Here is a 15,844-nt window from a genome sequence, read left to right as displayed (position 1 = left end):
ATAAACCAGTCAGTTTACGCCGCCTGCAAATATAGTTCTTACTGTCTTCAGCCTGAATATTTGCTGCATCACATCCCAGTGATGGGAGGTGGAGGAGGGTAGGGTGGTGCAGTATATTGGTCTGGCTTGAAGAAGGAAGCGTGTATTTACAATACTTGTGATTTTATTTCCAAACAGATTTCCTTTGACTTGTCAGGGGCAGTTGTCTTTCAGTGAAGCATGAATACATTAAGGTTTTAAGTAAATCTGCAGCACAGACATCTGAGAAGCTTGCTGCGTAATTTAACTGAAAATCTAAGGATGAGCTTTCACAAGATGGCTGAGCCAAACTAATGGCTTGCTGCTGCCTAAAGGGACAGCTGCTCTGTTTCTTCCGAGTCCTGCTCCTAGTTATCCAGTGTTGCCTCTTCCTTTATGCCAGCTCTGGCATTCATCTTGATCATTCAGTTCACTTTATCCCTGTAGAAAAACAAAACAAAAAACCACCAACCATACAAAAAACCTGAACCTCTTCCCCCAAAAGAAAACCCAATCAGTTTACTTTCGTTTCCTCATCACCATTGGTAAAGCAGAGTGTGAGCAGGACTTCGGGGCAGGAGGCTAGGATCTAGGGAATGCGATCTAGGGAAAGCACTGTACTCTTTTGTTGGCCCAGTAATCACAGCGAGCATTGCTATTCAGATGTGTGCCAGTTAACAAGCCCTCTTTCAAACTAATTTTTTACATAGTTGTACTAGAGGCTTTTGTCAGTATCATGAACGATAGTGGAATATCAGTTCTTCAAGTAATACAGCTGAAAATACTTACAAAAATGTGAAAAGTGCCGTTCAGCTAATCGCAGTGCCCTTGTTTGAAATAGATGAAAGCAATGCAAATTTGACTTGGGAGACAGAAAAGTCAGCTTTATATCTGTGTGGTTTTGTCATCTTAACATTATTCGGGCTATTTAGTAGTTTACAATAGGATGTTTAAACAAGAGATGTTTAAGAAATATCTTAATAATCCTTTTTTTTTCTTTTTAGAACTGAAGGAAAGTCATCATGGGAGCATTTTTAGACAAGCCAAAGATGGAGAAGCATAATGCCCAGGGGCAGGGGAATGGGCTGCGTTATGGTCTGAGTAGTATGCAAGGCTGGCGAGTGGAAATGGAGGATGCGCATACGGCTGTGATTGGTTTGCCAAATGGACTTGATGGATGGTCATTTTTTGCTGTATACGATGGGCACGCTGGATCACAGGTTGCCAAGTACTGCTGTGAGCATTTATTAGATCACATCACGAGCAACCAGGATTTTAAAGGGCCAGATGGGCCACCATCTGTGGAAAGTGTAAAGAGCGGCATCAGAACAGGTTTTCTGCAAATTGATGAACACATGAGAGTCATCTCTGAGAAGAAACATGGCGCAGACAGAAGTGGGTCAACAGCTGTGGGTGTCATGATTTCTCCCCAACATACATACTTCATCAACTGTGGAGACTCGAGAGGTTTACTTTGTAGAAACAGGAAGGTTCACTTCTTCACACAGGATCACAAACCAAGCAACCCACTGGAGAAAGAGCGTATACAGAACGCAGGTGGCTCTGTAATGATTCAGCGTGTGAATGGCTCTCTTGCTGTTTCCAGGGCACTTGGGGACTTTGATTACAAATGTGTCCATGGGAAAGGTCCTACAGAACAGCTAGTGTCACCTGAGCCTGAAGTTTATGAAATTGAGAGATCAGAAGATGATGATCAGTTCATCATACTGGCTTGTGACGGTATCTGGGATGTTATGGGAAATGAAGAGCTGTGTGACTTTGTAAGATCCAGACTTGAAGTCACTGATGACCTTGAGAAAGTTTGCAATGAAATAGTTGACACCTGCTTGTACAAGGTAGCCAGACTCGAGAGAAGAAGTTTACTGTGTTTTCACTAATAGAAGTTTATGAACAAGTTAAGAATAAGTTTTGATTCCAGTCTATAAGTATCCGATGATTTATGTTAACGCAACTTTGACAGTGGTTACCATGATTCCCACAAAAATGGTGATAGAGGGGGAACGAACACGCAACACAAACAGTATGACTTTCTGGGTAGTTTTGGTTGTTGAAGAGTTTAAAACCATGTACAGATGCGTTGTGACCACTGGGAAGCTAGAAGCTGATGGGAATTTTTGGGCGAGCCAATGACAATAACTGCCCTTTTCTGTTACACAACGTTCCTTACAAAACCGTAACTCTTAATCAGGCTAGAGAATGCTCTTTCCCTTCCTACTCTTCCCCTTCTTTCCTGGGCATATAGTAGTCACTTGACTGTCAAAATTACACTGAGATAAATGCAGAATGATTGAACCTTGACTTGATATTTTGCAGTTTAAAATTTTTTCTTGACTATGTGAAGATCTGACTTCCTAAGTTAGTTTTTATTGTGGCTTAATTACTGTATTTCTTATTCAGCGTTGTGTGATACAGCTCTGAAACTAGCTCGAGTAGAAGATGACGGGACTGTTTTATTTCAGATCTATGTAATTTTGTCTACAATAACTTCTGCTTTGTATTAGTAAGTTGCAGGATGGTACAGTTATGGAAGAGATTTGAAGTATTTCTTTTCATAGCTCGACACTTGATTTTCCAGAGGCAAGCTATAAATCATAATGTAAAAAAAAAAAAAAGCCAACATTTTTGATACTAAAGAGACAAGACAGCATCTCCACTTTTGCCACATGGCTAACAAGGTCATTGTTTCCCTTTTGGAAAAATGTAATTGCTTTCCATCGCTTTGGCAAATTGATAATGCGTATGTTTTTGTTTACAATTTTTGTCTGGTAATCCTGAAAAATACCAGGGAAGGAGCAGCGGCTTGTGGATGCTGTAAGCTTTGCAGTAGCCAACTGTCAGCGCCTCGCTGTTCACCCATGTACTCTCGTTTTAAATGCTGGCTTGTTCTTGATCTTGCTGACTTGGGTGGGTTTAATTGGTGTTAAAAGTTAAGCATATGAATGCGTGTTTGTAGACCAGAGCACAGGGTTATTGAAAGTAAACTAAATAGTTACTTTTCATAAGCAGAATGTGTTTGTATTTTAATGTATTCAAGTATTAGGGTTCTGTTTAGTTGGAGTTTTAAATATTTTCATTTCAAAGAATGCTTTTGTAAAGGCCTGGGCCCCTTCCAGCTGGTCTGTTAACAGATTCTCTCACTTGCAACTTTTCTTGTTTTAAAAGAAAAGGGGAGGGGGAAAAACAAATGGTTGTGATTTTAGGTGTAAGCACTGTCTGAATTCAACATCTCCCTTCTCAGTGCTTTTAAGCAGTAATGGTTTTATTTACCCATCTAATATTCAGCTCTTTTTCCAAAATGATTGCATAGTACTTGAAACAAGATGGAACACAACTTTGTAATTACACATCACTCATTAGTCATGTCAGTTTTAAAAAGACAATGGGCTGTCTGTAAATGGCTCCATGTAGTCTTCAGACCATAAAAGAGGAAAGAACAAAATGACTTAAAAGGTTGTACTGAATGAACAGGCAGACTTCTGGAATTCTGAAAGAGGGTGAGGGGAAATTAAGGCTAATAATAATACTAATCCATAGTAGTAAAAGTTGAATTCTAATACCATATGATTTGCGATTTATTTTTTGTGTGTGTGTGTAAACTGCTTTGATGTGTATTTAGCCTGGTGTGTATACATTCTCAAATTGTTTTTTCTTTTCCACCAGGGAAGTCGAGACAACATGAGTGTGATATTGATCTGTTTTCCGAATGCACCAAAGGTATCGCCAGAGGCGGTGAAAAGAGAGGCAGAGTTGGACAAGTACCTGGAAAGCAGAGTAGAAGGTGGATCATTTAAAAAAAAATAAGTAACTTTGTTTCTAAACAGACCCCTTGGCCCCCTTTCCCTTCCAAAAACTAAACTCTTTAATACATACAGGCTTTTTAATAGACCTTCAAGTGCCATGGCCATCTAGTGTACATCTCTGAAAAAGGCGCTTGTGTAGTCCTGCTGTATGTCCTGAAAAAATTCTGCTGTGAAAGTGCAGCAGCCTGTAGCCCTGAAAATCATTCAGGATGGCTGAGGAAGAATTAATTTGTGCTCAGTCTACTTCATGAGTCCATTGACAGTGCCAGCTTCCAACCAGTAAATCCTGGTTCCTGTTATACGGAGTTAAATGAAACGATTGGAGTATCTTGCAAAGTGTCTGTGAAGATCGTAATTTGAGCACCATTTTCCATATAGTTATGTACAGCTGAGTTAGCCATAGTACTTTATTATCCAATTATGGTAGGGTTACGGCTTGATTACTGTGATCTTTAAGGCACCTGCCTTAAGTGTTATATTTACTTATTTGAAGGTATGTCAGAAATCTGTCAAGCCTAATCCTTAGGCATTCATGATGAACAAAAGCTGGGAGCTCATCTTACTCTGATATTAGCTTCAGAATTTTGCTTTAAACTTGTATTTTGGGAGTTCTGAAGCTTTAAACTAAAACTGCAAGTCTTAAGCATTTTGAGTCACCTAACTGAAAATGCTATTTTAAATCAATTTGATTTGAAAGATTTCTCATTAAAACTGAATTTATAGTGCCTTTTGGTATTCAAAAACGACCACAGCTTGGAGTTTATTTCTGAAACATAGACATGCTGTATGCATTATTTGCATAGGTTAAGTCTGGTTTTGAAGTGGACTCCTATAGACCTATATGTTAAAAGTCTTGATTATGTGTATATATTCCAAGAATCCTTAATAGCATACAGGACACGAGACAGAGTTCTTCACAGCTATGGTATGAGTGATTAGTAAGTTAGGGGAATATACTGTGCACATTTTTCCTCCTTAACTTCCATGAAGATAACACAGTGCAGCTTCAGATATTTCACAGAGAACTTGCCTACATGGGAATTCTGGATTCAGACAAATTAATGTGCAATTTTAAAACACTTACTACCTGTGTAGATGCTCCTTCAGAAAGTACCACCTTTTTCAAAGGTCTCATTCACAAGGTCTTGGCAAACTACATCCGTTCTGCTCCTGAACAAACGTCCACACATACATTTCCATGTTCATCTAATACTTGCCTGATAGGAGAAGTTGGTATGCAGTGAGCAATAGTGTGAATCTTTTTGACAGTGTAGCATAATATCCAAGTGCACGATAACACTGCGTGAGTTAAGTGTCAGATGGCTTTCGCTGTTTCAAAGCAGTGAGCAGTTTTGCACCAGGCATTTGAAGAGCTTACTGTGTGTGCCCACTGACGGAACTGGTGAAGAACAAGTATGCTGTGAATTCACACATTAATTTACAGCGTGCTAACTCTCCTGATTTGGGCAAGTATTACCTTCATAGCTTAGATGTTTTCTCTGAGTTCAGATGAACCCGTGACCTAGAATATGAAAATATGCTTAAGTTAAGGCTGCGTCTTCAGCTGGCCCCATTGTACCCCAGGAATATTTTGATGAGGAAAGCTGACATTTTTGTACAGGCACTTCATTTTGCAAATGAAGCACCGAAACACTGGAGCTACGTGTAATTATGGTACATACAATGAATTTGGCTGCAGGTACTTTGTATTTATACAAATACAAGATTTCAGGGCTGAGCGAAGTGGGATACTTGCATAGAGGCAGGAAGGATTCTGTATGTAGTTATAAAGCACTTTAATACTAATTTAATGGGAACCACTTGAGGAAATACATTGTACTTTCCCTCAAGGGTCTTTGCTTCTTTTTTAGAGTTGTCTTCAATCTTTTGTCTACTGTTGCACAAAGATACTATTTAAATTAATGATTATGTAGTCAACACTACTTAACCCAGCCATGATTTGTATCAGCTGTGTGCAGAATTTGGCCTTTTAGGTCTTAACTCATGAGGGAAGTTGAGAAGGTGAACTAAGGCAGAACTTCAAGAACAGGAGTCGATTAACTTTGTTACATTTTAACTTAATTCTTGTGCAGTTAAATTGTTTCTTGGTGTAAATGGATAATGCAGTATTGGCTAGTAAGGCAGGACTGCTGCAACACCTGAAACTTTTAAACACTACAGTGAATAATCTTGCCGTTGTCCTAGGATACTTGAAGAATGGCAGTGCTTAACTTTAAAAGCCTAATCTTCAGCTGAAGGAACTAGAAAATGTAAAGAGTACTTTCGGAATGATCTTACTAATCTGTAATATCAATTTAAAGTTAGAATTCATTAAAATGGAAACTTGATGAAAACGCGTATTATGTATTTTTATGCACGTCAGTACTCAGTATAGTCCAACAAGTAATGAGATTTGATGCTTACTAATGTGCATTTTTTCTGGTTGCACTTTTATTCCCTCAGCCCAGAATATATCTTTATACTGTTAAAAAATAGTGCAATTTGTAAGACTGAATAGGGCTTAGTACTGATGGTCATCTTGAATAAGGAGAGGTGATTCAGATTTTTAAAAACATAGAAAGTTTTCTACTTACCATGCCACATAGGACTCTCCTTTTCCTAATTTTGATGCGTTTGTGGTCCAGATTCATAGCTACAATAAATAATAATGGGAGAAGAAGCAAGTGTGGAGAAGCATCTTTGTGCCATTACTTGCAATAAGTCAGTGTTACTCCTAAAATATCGTGTGAACTTCACGGTAGAAGTAATCAGTCATTCCAAAATGTGTTGCTATTACTTGCACTAATGTGTGTTATTGATATGTTGACTCTAAAAAGAAACTTGTCTGAGCTTTTTTTCTGTTCTCATTTTTTTACATAAAAACATTCCATAATAGATAACCCTTGCAATATTTATACCTATAAATAATTTTGAGTTAGCTGCTACATGTTCCTTCCCATATTTTCACAAAATAAAAGCTCTGGCTTTTCCTTAAACTTTGTGTGGAATTCCCATTCAGAATATGAAAAAGCAGATATGTTTTGAATCCGTTATTTTAGGGTTGTTAAGTACATTTTTCCAGTGCTTGATGCCATGAAAATGTGTAGAGGGTTTAAAAGTAAATTAAGGACTGGGGGGGAGGGTTGTAAGATGTATTGAAAGAAGATAATTCCAATAAATTAAACACAGCTAGCAGACCGACTCCATTTGTTGTGTCTTCAGTGTTCATTCAGTCTGTATCTATAGTTTTATCAAAATATAAATGTATTCATTTAGTGGAGACTGTATGTTAAATGTACCGCAGTTACAGGTTGTGAAACTGTGTAGTATAGGTAAACTATAAATTCCTTATTTTTGTACAGCAGAACTTTAGCACTAGCACAATGTAGAATATACTAGATGTTCAAAATTGCACAATAAAGAAACTTGGCAAACCAAATCTGAGATCTTTGCTTCTTATTCAGATCTAAGAACGTTAGCTTACTCATTTACTAAATACTAGATGGTAAAATTAATTTTGGCTATAGATTTTGAGGAAATGGCAAGTTTTTGAGGTGTTTATGGTGTGTGGTATGTATTTAAAATGTAGGTTTTGAAATAAACAGCTTAAAGCTTTGTGTTGTGGAGCTTGACACTGGTTGAGGGCTAGACAGTGTTTCCACTGTACCTTGCAAATAATTTACACAGCCTGACTGCAAAACAGAGCTGATTCTTTTTGTAAACACACACAATCCTGAAAAACTATTGCATGCACAAAGAGTAATTCACTGTTGTTGTTTTTAATTTTTTAACTAAAAAGGACTGGATACATGTTGGTTTTAAAAGCTTTTAATGTGCCTTATCTCACTAAGTAAGTTATAAAATGGAAGCTTGGTTTGCTCTTTTGGAATTATCATTTAGGGCAAAAACTGGATGCCAGAGTATTTTTCAAAAGTGGTATTGAATTCCAGCTACTCTTCAAGCTATGTAAATACTTTATTATGTGAAAAACAGTGTGCATGTACATACATGCATGTATATGTATGCACATCTGTACACTTTATTGTGTGTGTGCTGCAGGATTCGTTTGAAGGTAAACAGCACCAAGTCTTAATAATTCATAGCTCTTAAGAGCTCATGTTTACAGAGAAACTGGTGAGATGCATTTTAAAAATGTGCTTGTTCTTTAAATGTCATTAAATCCCTATTTAAAGAGTGACTCTCTAGAAGTGGTATACTCTGAAATACCTTGAGTTCAAATAAAATTGTGTGCTTAAAACTTTGAGAAAGAAAAACCAAACAAACAAAAAAACAAAACCCAGGCCTAAGAATAAAGTTAAAGAATTAATTTCTTAGCAAACGTGACTGTGGCTACAGTACAGATTTTCTTCACACAGAAGCTGGAGTGGATCAGCTTTAAATAACTGCCCGATATTCACATACCCCTTAAGTGAGTTGAGGATGTAACTGTCTCTTAGATCTGATGTCCCTGGCTTTTAATTTGTGTATAGTAGTTCCTAAAATTTGCATGTTACTGTAATGCAGTGAGGTACAAGTATTGGCTGATACGCCTACAGCCATGGGAGTTATTTTTACTATGTCTGAACTTTGGTTTCTTGAAAACACTGTGCTTTCTATGATGGCCATAATCTTTTATCTTCTATTGCAGCAATAAAGCTGATGTTAACATCTGCCTCGTGTCCAGGACATTTTGTATCTAATATATAGCAGGAAAGCCATTAAAGAAATTTTTCCCACTTTTATTTAGGTAGCTGTGTGTTTCTAAAACCAGTGTGCATGTTAACAGTTAGCAGCGTATCTTTGTCAAATCTGTTACAGGTTCTTTTTCTTACGGAACCAAAGTTAACATTTACCATGTTGAATATGGTCTGTCATCTTTTTTTTTTTTTATATTAACAGAAGTAAGCTGCCTTTTTATAAAAACTGAGTGTTTCAATCTTTTTAAGTTAAATTTGGACTGCACTTACAAAAAAAGTACTTCTGATTCCCAGAGATCATAAAGAAGCAGGGTGAAGGAGTCCCAGACTTAGTCCACGTGATGCGTACGTTAGCAACTGAGAGCATCCCAAACCTCCCGCCGGGGGGTGAATTGGCAAGCAAGTGAGTTCACATCCGTGTAAACGGCGGGGAGGGGGTTTGATTTAAATGGGAACTTGACTGTAAGGCCACTCTTAAAAGTTGTGGGGAGGGAGGAAGGGTGCCGGACCAAAGGTGGTGATCCGTTCTTCGATGTTTGTTACTCGGGTGTCCTGAATGAAAAGGACAAGCGTAAGAACAGAGTTAACTGTGAATCGCTGCTAAAACTAAATGTCAAATTGTGATTTTGGGAAGGACTGAGGGGCTTTTTAAGGGTGGCCTGAGTGTGTCTGTTTTGTAATTAACTGGGTTTTCTGAGTGGGATGTTATGTTTGAAGATGCAAAAATAATGCACTGACTTTAGTAGCTACTTGGATATGTAGCTCGACACTGACGAAAAGTGATATGAATATGATGTTTTGCTTGGCAGCGTTCTTCTCTTATCTGTAGCTAAAGCAATGTTGTAATTGCTTAAAAGTTTGCTTTTTGTATCTTTCTACTTGTGACAAATCTGAGAACTGGATAGGGGTCTATGAAAAAAAGAAACAGGAAGTTAAATTTACAACTTTTATACTGGCTGGCTTTGTCCTTTAAGAGTTCAGTGTTGGTGCTCTGCGGCTTCTCAGATTGATGTTCAGTCTTTAGGGAAGCAGTGCCCTTAGCTCATTTGCACACCAAACCAGGTGGGTTTTGGTTCAAAAGGTTGTTCATGAACCTGTGCTGTGTTAAAATGGATTGGGCACATACAGTGTAGACTGTATTTTTAACCCTTCAGAGAATGATTTTTGTATTGTTCACCAAAACATGAAGACTCTAGATATGTAATTGAATAAATGATACCTGAACTGTAAAGATTACTTCTACAAAAGAAAATTGTTCTTGTATGAATGATTTGACTGGAAAAAGAAGAGATGGCAGTTTTATATATAATAGCAGCATCTGTTTAGGATGTGTTGCTGTAGTCGTGGAGTATAAATGAGTCAGTTATTCCTGAAATACGGCATATAAACTGATTTTTCTCAGTTTGCTTTGGCTAGCAATAGCATCATGGTTGTGAGGAAGAGCTGAAGTCGCTGAAGTGACTGACTTCTGTGGGATTTTGTCTTAGTGATGCTAGTCTCAATAGAGATTGATAGAAGTATGGATTTAATTAGATGTTAGCATAGCTGAAAGCACTACTACCAATTTGGAAGGAATATAAGGCTTTTCAAGAAGCCTGCTTTTATTTTGAATCAAAGATACCTATTTCTTGAAAGATAAGGGAAACTTTCCAGTTTCTATGTGCCATGTACTTTGTGTGTTCTTGCTTGTTGTTATTGCTTTAAGTTCAGCCTGTCCTTCCATGCCTATAATCATTCAATAGATTCACAATGACGTTTATACTGCTGCGTGGTAGTTCCTGACTTTTCAGTGTTAAAGGATAATTATAAAGCCTATCATCTGCTTTTTTTTTTTCCTTCGAATGCGCTCCTTTGTGATTGCTCTGCGTGCATTCATGAGCAGTTAAAAGGTTGTTCTTTGAAGTTTGTTTTGTATCGCACTCGTAGTCTGCTACTTCATCATACCTGATCCTGCAGAAGAGGGATCTGGAAGAAAGTTGCTTTTAAAGTCCAATCTATAATTCCTGTCTTTTACTCACCGCTTTCCTTCCTGCTCCCCCTCCAAAGTTGTTTCCTTATATGCTGAGTAAGGCAAAGGCTTCCTCTTCCTTCAGCCTAACTTTTTTTTTGAATATCAGTTTTCAAGAAAAACCTTTTCACTATATGTTAAAAAAAAGTTGCTCATTTACCTGTTGCTTGCAATTTTTCTACTAATATCTTATCACTATATTTCCTATCAATATTTCTATCAAGATTGGAAAAGCCAAGAATCCCAGAGACAAAAGTTAATTGCAAGCTATCTTAAATATGCTAAGCAATTTTTTTTAAGGGAGGAAACTGTCAAGATGCTTGATTAATTTTATTTTTTTTTTTACTATTTTTCACCAGACAAAATTCTTCTCAGTCTGAAGATACAGTATGTAGAACTGCTATTTACAGTTTAATTTTTGGGGGGAAAAGTAGTAGGAGAGTATTGAACATATTATTGTAAAATAGTATTGCTTCAGAAATAGTTTTTCCAGATTTGCACGTGGGAAGAACAAAAACGTACTTCAGAATGTAATTTTTGTGCATCCAGAAAATAAAAAAAAAACACTATTCCCCCGTGAAAGTGCCATAATACATGAAGTACTACTCCAGCGTGCATCAGACACGCAAAAGACCAGGGCATCCAACATCCGTCAAGTTTTCTGATGCCCTTTTTCAAAGTCAAGAGGCGGATAACCAAACAGCATCGCAGCCTCATCTGAACATCAGATTGTGCTCTTCTGCTGAACTCGGAGTGGCGCTCAGCCTTGTTTTTCTTGAACCTGAAGATTTTAAAGGATATCGTAGCTCTGTTCAATGTTTAATGACACTTAGTGCTAACTTGCAGTAAACTTGGTTCTGTGAATTTAAAACCTTTTGAAGTTTGCATTTTAAATTAAAATTGTACTTAGGGAATTTGACTTAAAAAAAAAATCAAAACACAGCCTTAAAGTCTTGTGATTGTATGTTTTTTTTCTCTAGACGGAGTGTGATTGAAGCTGTTTATAACAGACTGAACCCCTACAGGAATGATGATACTGTAAGTATCCTTTCTCTTACATTGTCTTTCCCCTCACCCCAATTATTTTAACTGTTTTTTAAAGAAACATGTTGCTAGTTCTTGTTAAGACACCTTTCCCAAAAAAAAGTGATAGCAATGTTGTGCTCTTTGGAAGTATGGTTTGTAATTGGTTTCTGCTGCCTTCTACGGATCATAATCTCAGAACTCTGGTATGGTTGATTCATTTGTCCTCTGGAATTTTCATTATTTGAATCCTGCCTGGTTTTCCACATTCTTTCCTGCCTAATGGTGCAGTCATGTATGTATATTTTTTTCTCTCTTACGGGAGGCGTTTTTCCCTAGATATCAGGAAGAAAAAGGCTATACTTGTAGGTTAAACAGGTTTGTAACTATCAGCTTTAAGGATATATTAATCCTCCAAATGGACTGCATAAGCACTTTTATTCTTAAGCATAGAGCATCTTATAGCAAGCATACAGTTCAGGTTCTTGTATGTCATGATCAGAGTGATGTGAATCCACTGTCAGTGGGTGAAAAAAACCCAAAACTCGAAAATACAAACAGTGATCCCAATTGCAGATACATCATTGGAAATAACGTTCTGTCACCAAGTGCTGTACTTCATAAAGTAGTTAACTTGATCCTTTACCTACCTGCTCACATGTTTAGATGTGACACAAAAGTGAAATGCATCCAGATATACAGAATTGTGCACTGGCTTTACAATTGGGTGCTACAGTTTATTTGACAGTTCTCATATCTTTAGCATAAGAATTCCTAAATACTGACGGAAAGAGGGTGCTTTACCTTCAAAATACCTTTGGTAGTATGTTACTCTTCTACAAATGTACAGTACGCAAACGTCTCTTTGTGATGATGTTGGCAACTTGGATGCAGAAATTTGCATACGGAATAGTTGGCAGCTGAAATCACAGCTCCCGCGATTTTACTCGCTGCTGCTTTTGTTCTTCATCCTTGCACTTGAAGCAAGCACAACCATTTTGGTCTTTCATATAATTCCTCTCCTTTGCTACTTCTGGTCTTGAAGAAAAAACTGGAGGTGGTACTTTTGCAAAGGGTAATTTCAGTGAAATTTTTTTTTACTACACCTCCGTGCCAACTGTTCTTCTTTATGGTTTGTAATGAATTCTGTGTGCAAGTCTGAATGAAGGGTGCAGAACTTCAGTGCTGAGAAATTGTCGTGCGTGGCATTGCTAGAGACTTAATTAGCCTCTTTTTTTCTCAAAGGAATCAGTAAGGCAGTGCTTCTGAAGAGGATTAATATTTCTCCTTCCTGCAGTCTTAGTAATGACGGGGGAGTGTAGCTGTGGAAGCACCAGCGTACGCTGTTGTTAAAGCCCACCATGGCCCTTAATTACTTTGGGAAAGGTAGCAGGTAATGCTGAAACAACCAAAGGTTGCTGTATGTAAGCAGGTTGCTCTGATGCCTGTGTTACAGGCTTAGCTGTTGCTTCAGCTACCGAGCTGCAGTCCCACTTCTTAGTCGTGGTGTTAACATATGTACCCAACTGATGAGGCACTTAGAGAAAGCTGAGTATAGAGCAATCTAAACAAGGAAGAAGGAAACAGACATGACACACAGGGAAATGGATTAAAAAAGACTTATTAGAATTACTAGTGGATTTGTACTAGGTTTTTTTTAAAAAAAAATGATAACAGGAATCAGTTAAAGATTTTTCAGGGATATGGTAGTTACATAAAATCCACTGTCACCTGTGGGCCTAAAAGGACCAGATTTGAGGGATACTCAAGTATTGGATGCATGGTTGTAATGCCCTGTGCTACAGCTATACAGTTATGATTTAGAGCACGGCGTGTCTCTGCTTCCAGTTTTCTTCATAGATACTCTTTTTTTCCCTCCATGCGGTTTTATTACCATCCAAAATTAGGGTTTCCTGCAGTTGCCCAAGCTACACTTCTCTAAGCCTAAATTATAAATGTTAAAATTGGTATGAATTATAACAAGGTGTCAGTTGATGAGTGTATCTTCCTACGCAGTAAGGGAGGGCTGAAACACAAGAGATGGTAAGATAATAAATGGCATGAGGCACATCCTGCTCTTTTAATACACCTGTGTGTAAGTGTATCTGTTTTGTATTGCTTTAGCTACTCTGGAAGTGCTTTTGAATAACGTTGCTATAAGGCTATTATAAAACACTTGGTCATGTTTTAAAATGTGTTGATACTAATGCTTCATTAATTAAGCATATGTGAATTTTAGATACTTCTTAAATGCTCTTTCTGAAAGGGGAAAGAAAACAGACTCTTAAAATGGTTTAAGTCTACTCTTTTCAGTCTGGATTATCCAGAAACTGCTGTAACTGTGGTCACTCCAGACTTTAAAGGGCTCCTTCTTTTTTCTTTAAGGATTCTGCCTCAACTGATGACATGTGGTAAAACTGCTCATCTAGCTGTGGAGTTCACGTTCATCCTTCAAATGAAAGTGCAGCCCAACCTCGGTGACCCTTCTTTACGTCCATCCTCAATTAAAGAAGGGAATATGATGTGTTGGTGAGAGTGACTACAGCAGTATGACGTCTGGCCCAGGAACTGATCTTTTTTGTAAAACAGACTTCTGTAAACATGATTTCAAACCATAATTCATGTTGTAAATCAGACTCCAGCAGTTTATGTTGTATGATTTTGTTTTTGTAAAGTGCAATTGTCTTTGTACAAAATGCTCATATTTAATTATGAACTGCTTTAAATCACTATAAAGGTTAGAAGAAATGTTTGGCTTGTGTGATGCAACAATATATATCCCTTTAAATTCATGTTGTGGTTTTGGATTGCAAGGAGCAGCAGCCTAGCCAGCTAGGTGCTCAAGAGGTGCACAAAACTGTAAAGATAACTTTTTGTTTTATATGAAAGCTGAACTTGTGGGCAACTTACCAGAAATTACAGTGCTAATTTGCTTGGCAATGGAAAAATAAGAGTAGTGCACATTCTTCAACAAACGTGTCTCATTTTCTTGGGCGCACTCCTGCTCTCACATTGAGTTCAAGGGAGTCCTGATTTTTGACTTCAGTGGGAATTAAATCATGCCCTATTAATAGTATCGTGTTCATACGCGTACGAACCTTGGGATTAGAATGCCTTGATACTTTGCACCTCTTTTTTCATTAACCCTTACCTGAAACTGCTAATCACTGAGCACGAACAGGCAGCTTTCTACACACAGTAGGAGTCTGCAGCATTTTTACAATCCTGATTGGCTGGGTCTGCTGCTGTTCCTAGTAAGATACTTTGAATTCCATTTTATCAATAAAGCTTGATTTAACAAACAAGAAATTTATCCATAAATGTGTAATTCCTTTTTTTCCTGCCTTTTAAAATGTCAGTGCCATTGTAAATGATATTTTACTTGTGGAAGAATATTTTTATTAATTAGTAGCCCATTTTTAAAATGGGAAGGATTTTGACTATTGCCCAAGACATAGCCATATGCTAGAGGATGATGTGGGATTAATCTGTTACCCTATTTTTTACAAGTGTGGGTTTTTTCAGGCTTTTTGATGGTAGTTGGTTGTGGTTTTTTTTTTCCCTCCTCCCCACTGAAGATGTGCATTGGTTTGAATTTGCCTACTGTTTGATAAAATACATTTGTCAAAGCCTGACAATCTTTAACATTTTATGGTGTGTGTTTTTAATTGACCCACTTACTTAGAATGAGAGACTAGTGGTTAAACAGTACTTGTGATTTAAGATATAGCATGTTGACAATATTTAACTGTTCGTTGTTTAAAATTCTAATTTAAAATTTTATAAGATAATAAACTAATTTGATTTAAGATTAGCTTTCTCCCATTGAGCATACAAAAATTAAGTTTTAAAGTCAGTCGTGTTTGCAAAACTGCTGTTTTGTGCACCTTGTATTGTCTTTTTGGTTGAGAATATTGTATTTAATATGTAGTTTACTCATTTAGTAGGCAGATTCCCCAAAAGGAAAATCAGTAAAACAAGTAGATTGTAACATTTACTGCAGTTAAACAAGAATCAAAACTTGATGTATAATTACTTTTTGATAGGAAAATGTAGTACAGTGCATTTTGCTATATTTGTCTTTCCCTAACTTTGAAATATACATATTTGTATATATAGCCTTAAAACTAATGCAGAGTTAGGGAACACTGAACAGTGAAAAAGTAACTTATAGTGTCTTGGAACTAAGTATAGTATATACCAGCAAACTTTTCTTTTATCCCTCTTGTCTATGTGGGGTGCTTAAACGTAACTTCATTGTATTCAGTTTGTAATCT

The 15,844-nt window shown here is 37.2% G+C and overlaps 1 protein-coding gene across 3 annotated transcripts in view; it reads left to right on the top strand.

Moving 5' to 3' along the window:
* The window catches only part of PPM1A (protein phosphatase, Mg2+/Mn2+ dependent 1A), a 28,997-nt gene extending 14,121 nt beyond the window's left edge, over window positions 1-14,876 (top strand). The window contains exons 2-6 of one of the 3 annotated variants that reach the window (XM_086614169.1): window positions 1,023-1,874; window positions 3,700-3,817; window positions 8,831-8,939; window positions 11,525-11,582; window positions 13,953-14,876. In XM_086614169.1, coding sequence (XP_086470295.1) covers window positions 1,041-1,874; window positions 3,700-3,817; window positions 8,831-8,939; window positions 11,525-11,582; window positions 13,953-13,982 — 1,149 coding nt within the window. In that variant the 5' untranslated portion in view covers window positions 1,023-1,040 and the 3' untranslated portion in view covers window positions 13,983-14,876. Of the gene's footprint in view, window positions 1-1,022; window positions 1,875-3,699; window positions 3,818-5,179; window positions 5,306-8,830; window positions 8,940-11,524; window positions 11,583-13,952 lie in introns of those variants that run through there. The other 2 variants (XR_015222228.1, XR_015222227.1) reach the window with 2 other exon arrangements.
* Window positions 14,877-15,844: the final 968 nt, after the last annotated feature.

This window comes from Tauraco erythrolophus, chromosome 6 (assembly GCF_009769465.1).
Source record: "Tauraco erythrolophus isolate bTauEry1 chromosome 6, bTauEry1.pri, whole genome shotgun sequence".
Taxonomy (NCBI): Eukaryota; Metazoa; Chordata; class Aves; order Musophagiformes; family Musophagidae; genus Tauraco; species Tauraco erythrolophus.
The sequence above is the reverse complement of the archived record's forward strand: the minus strand, read 5'-3'. Positions and strand labels throughout refer to the sequence as shown.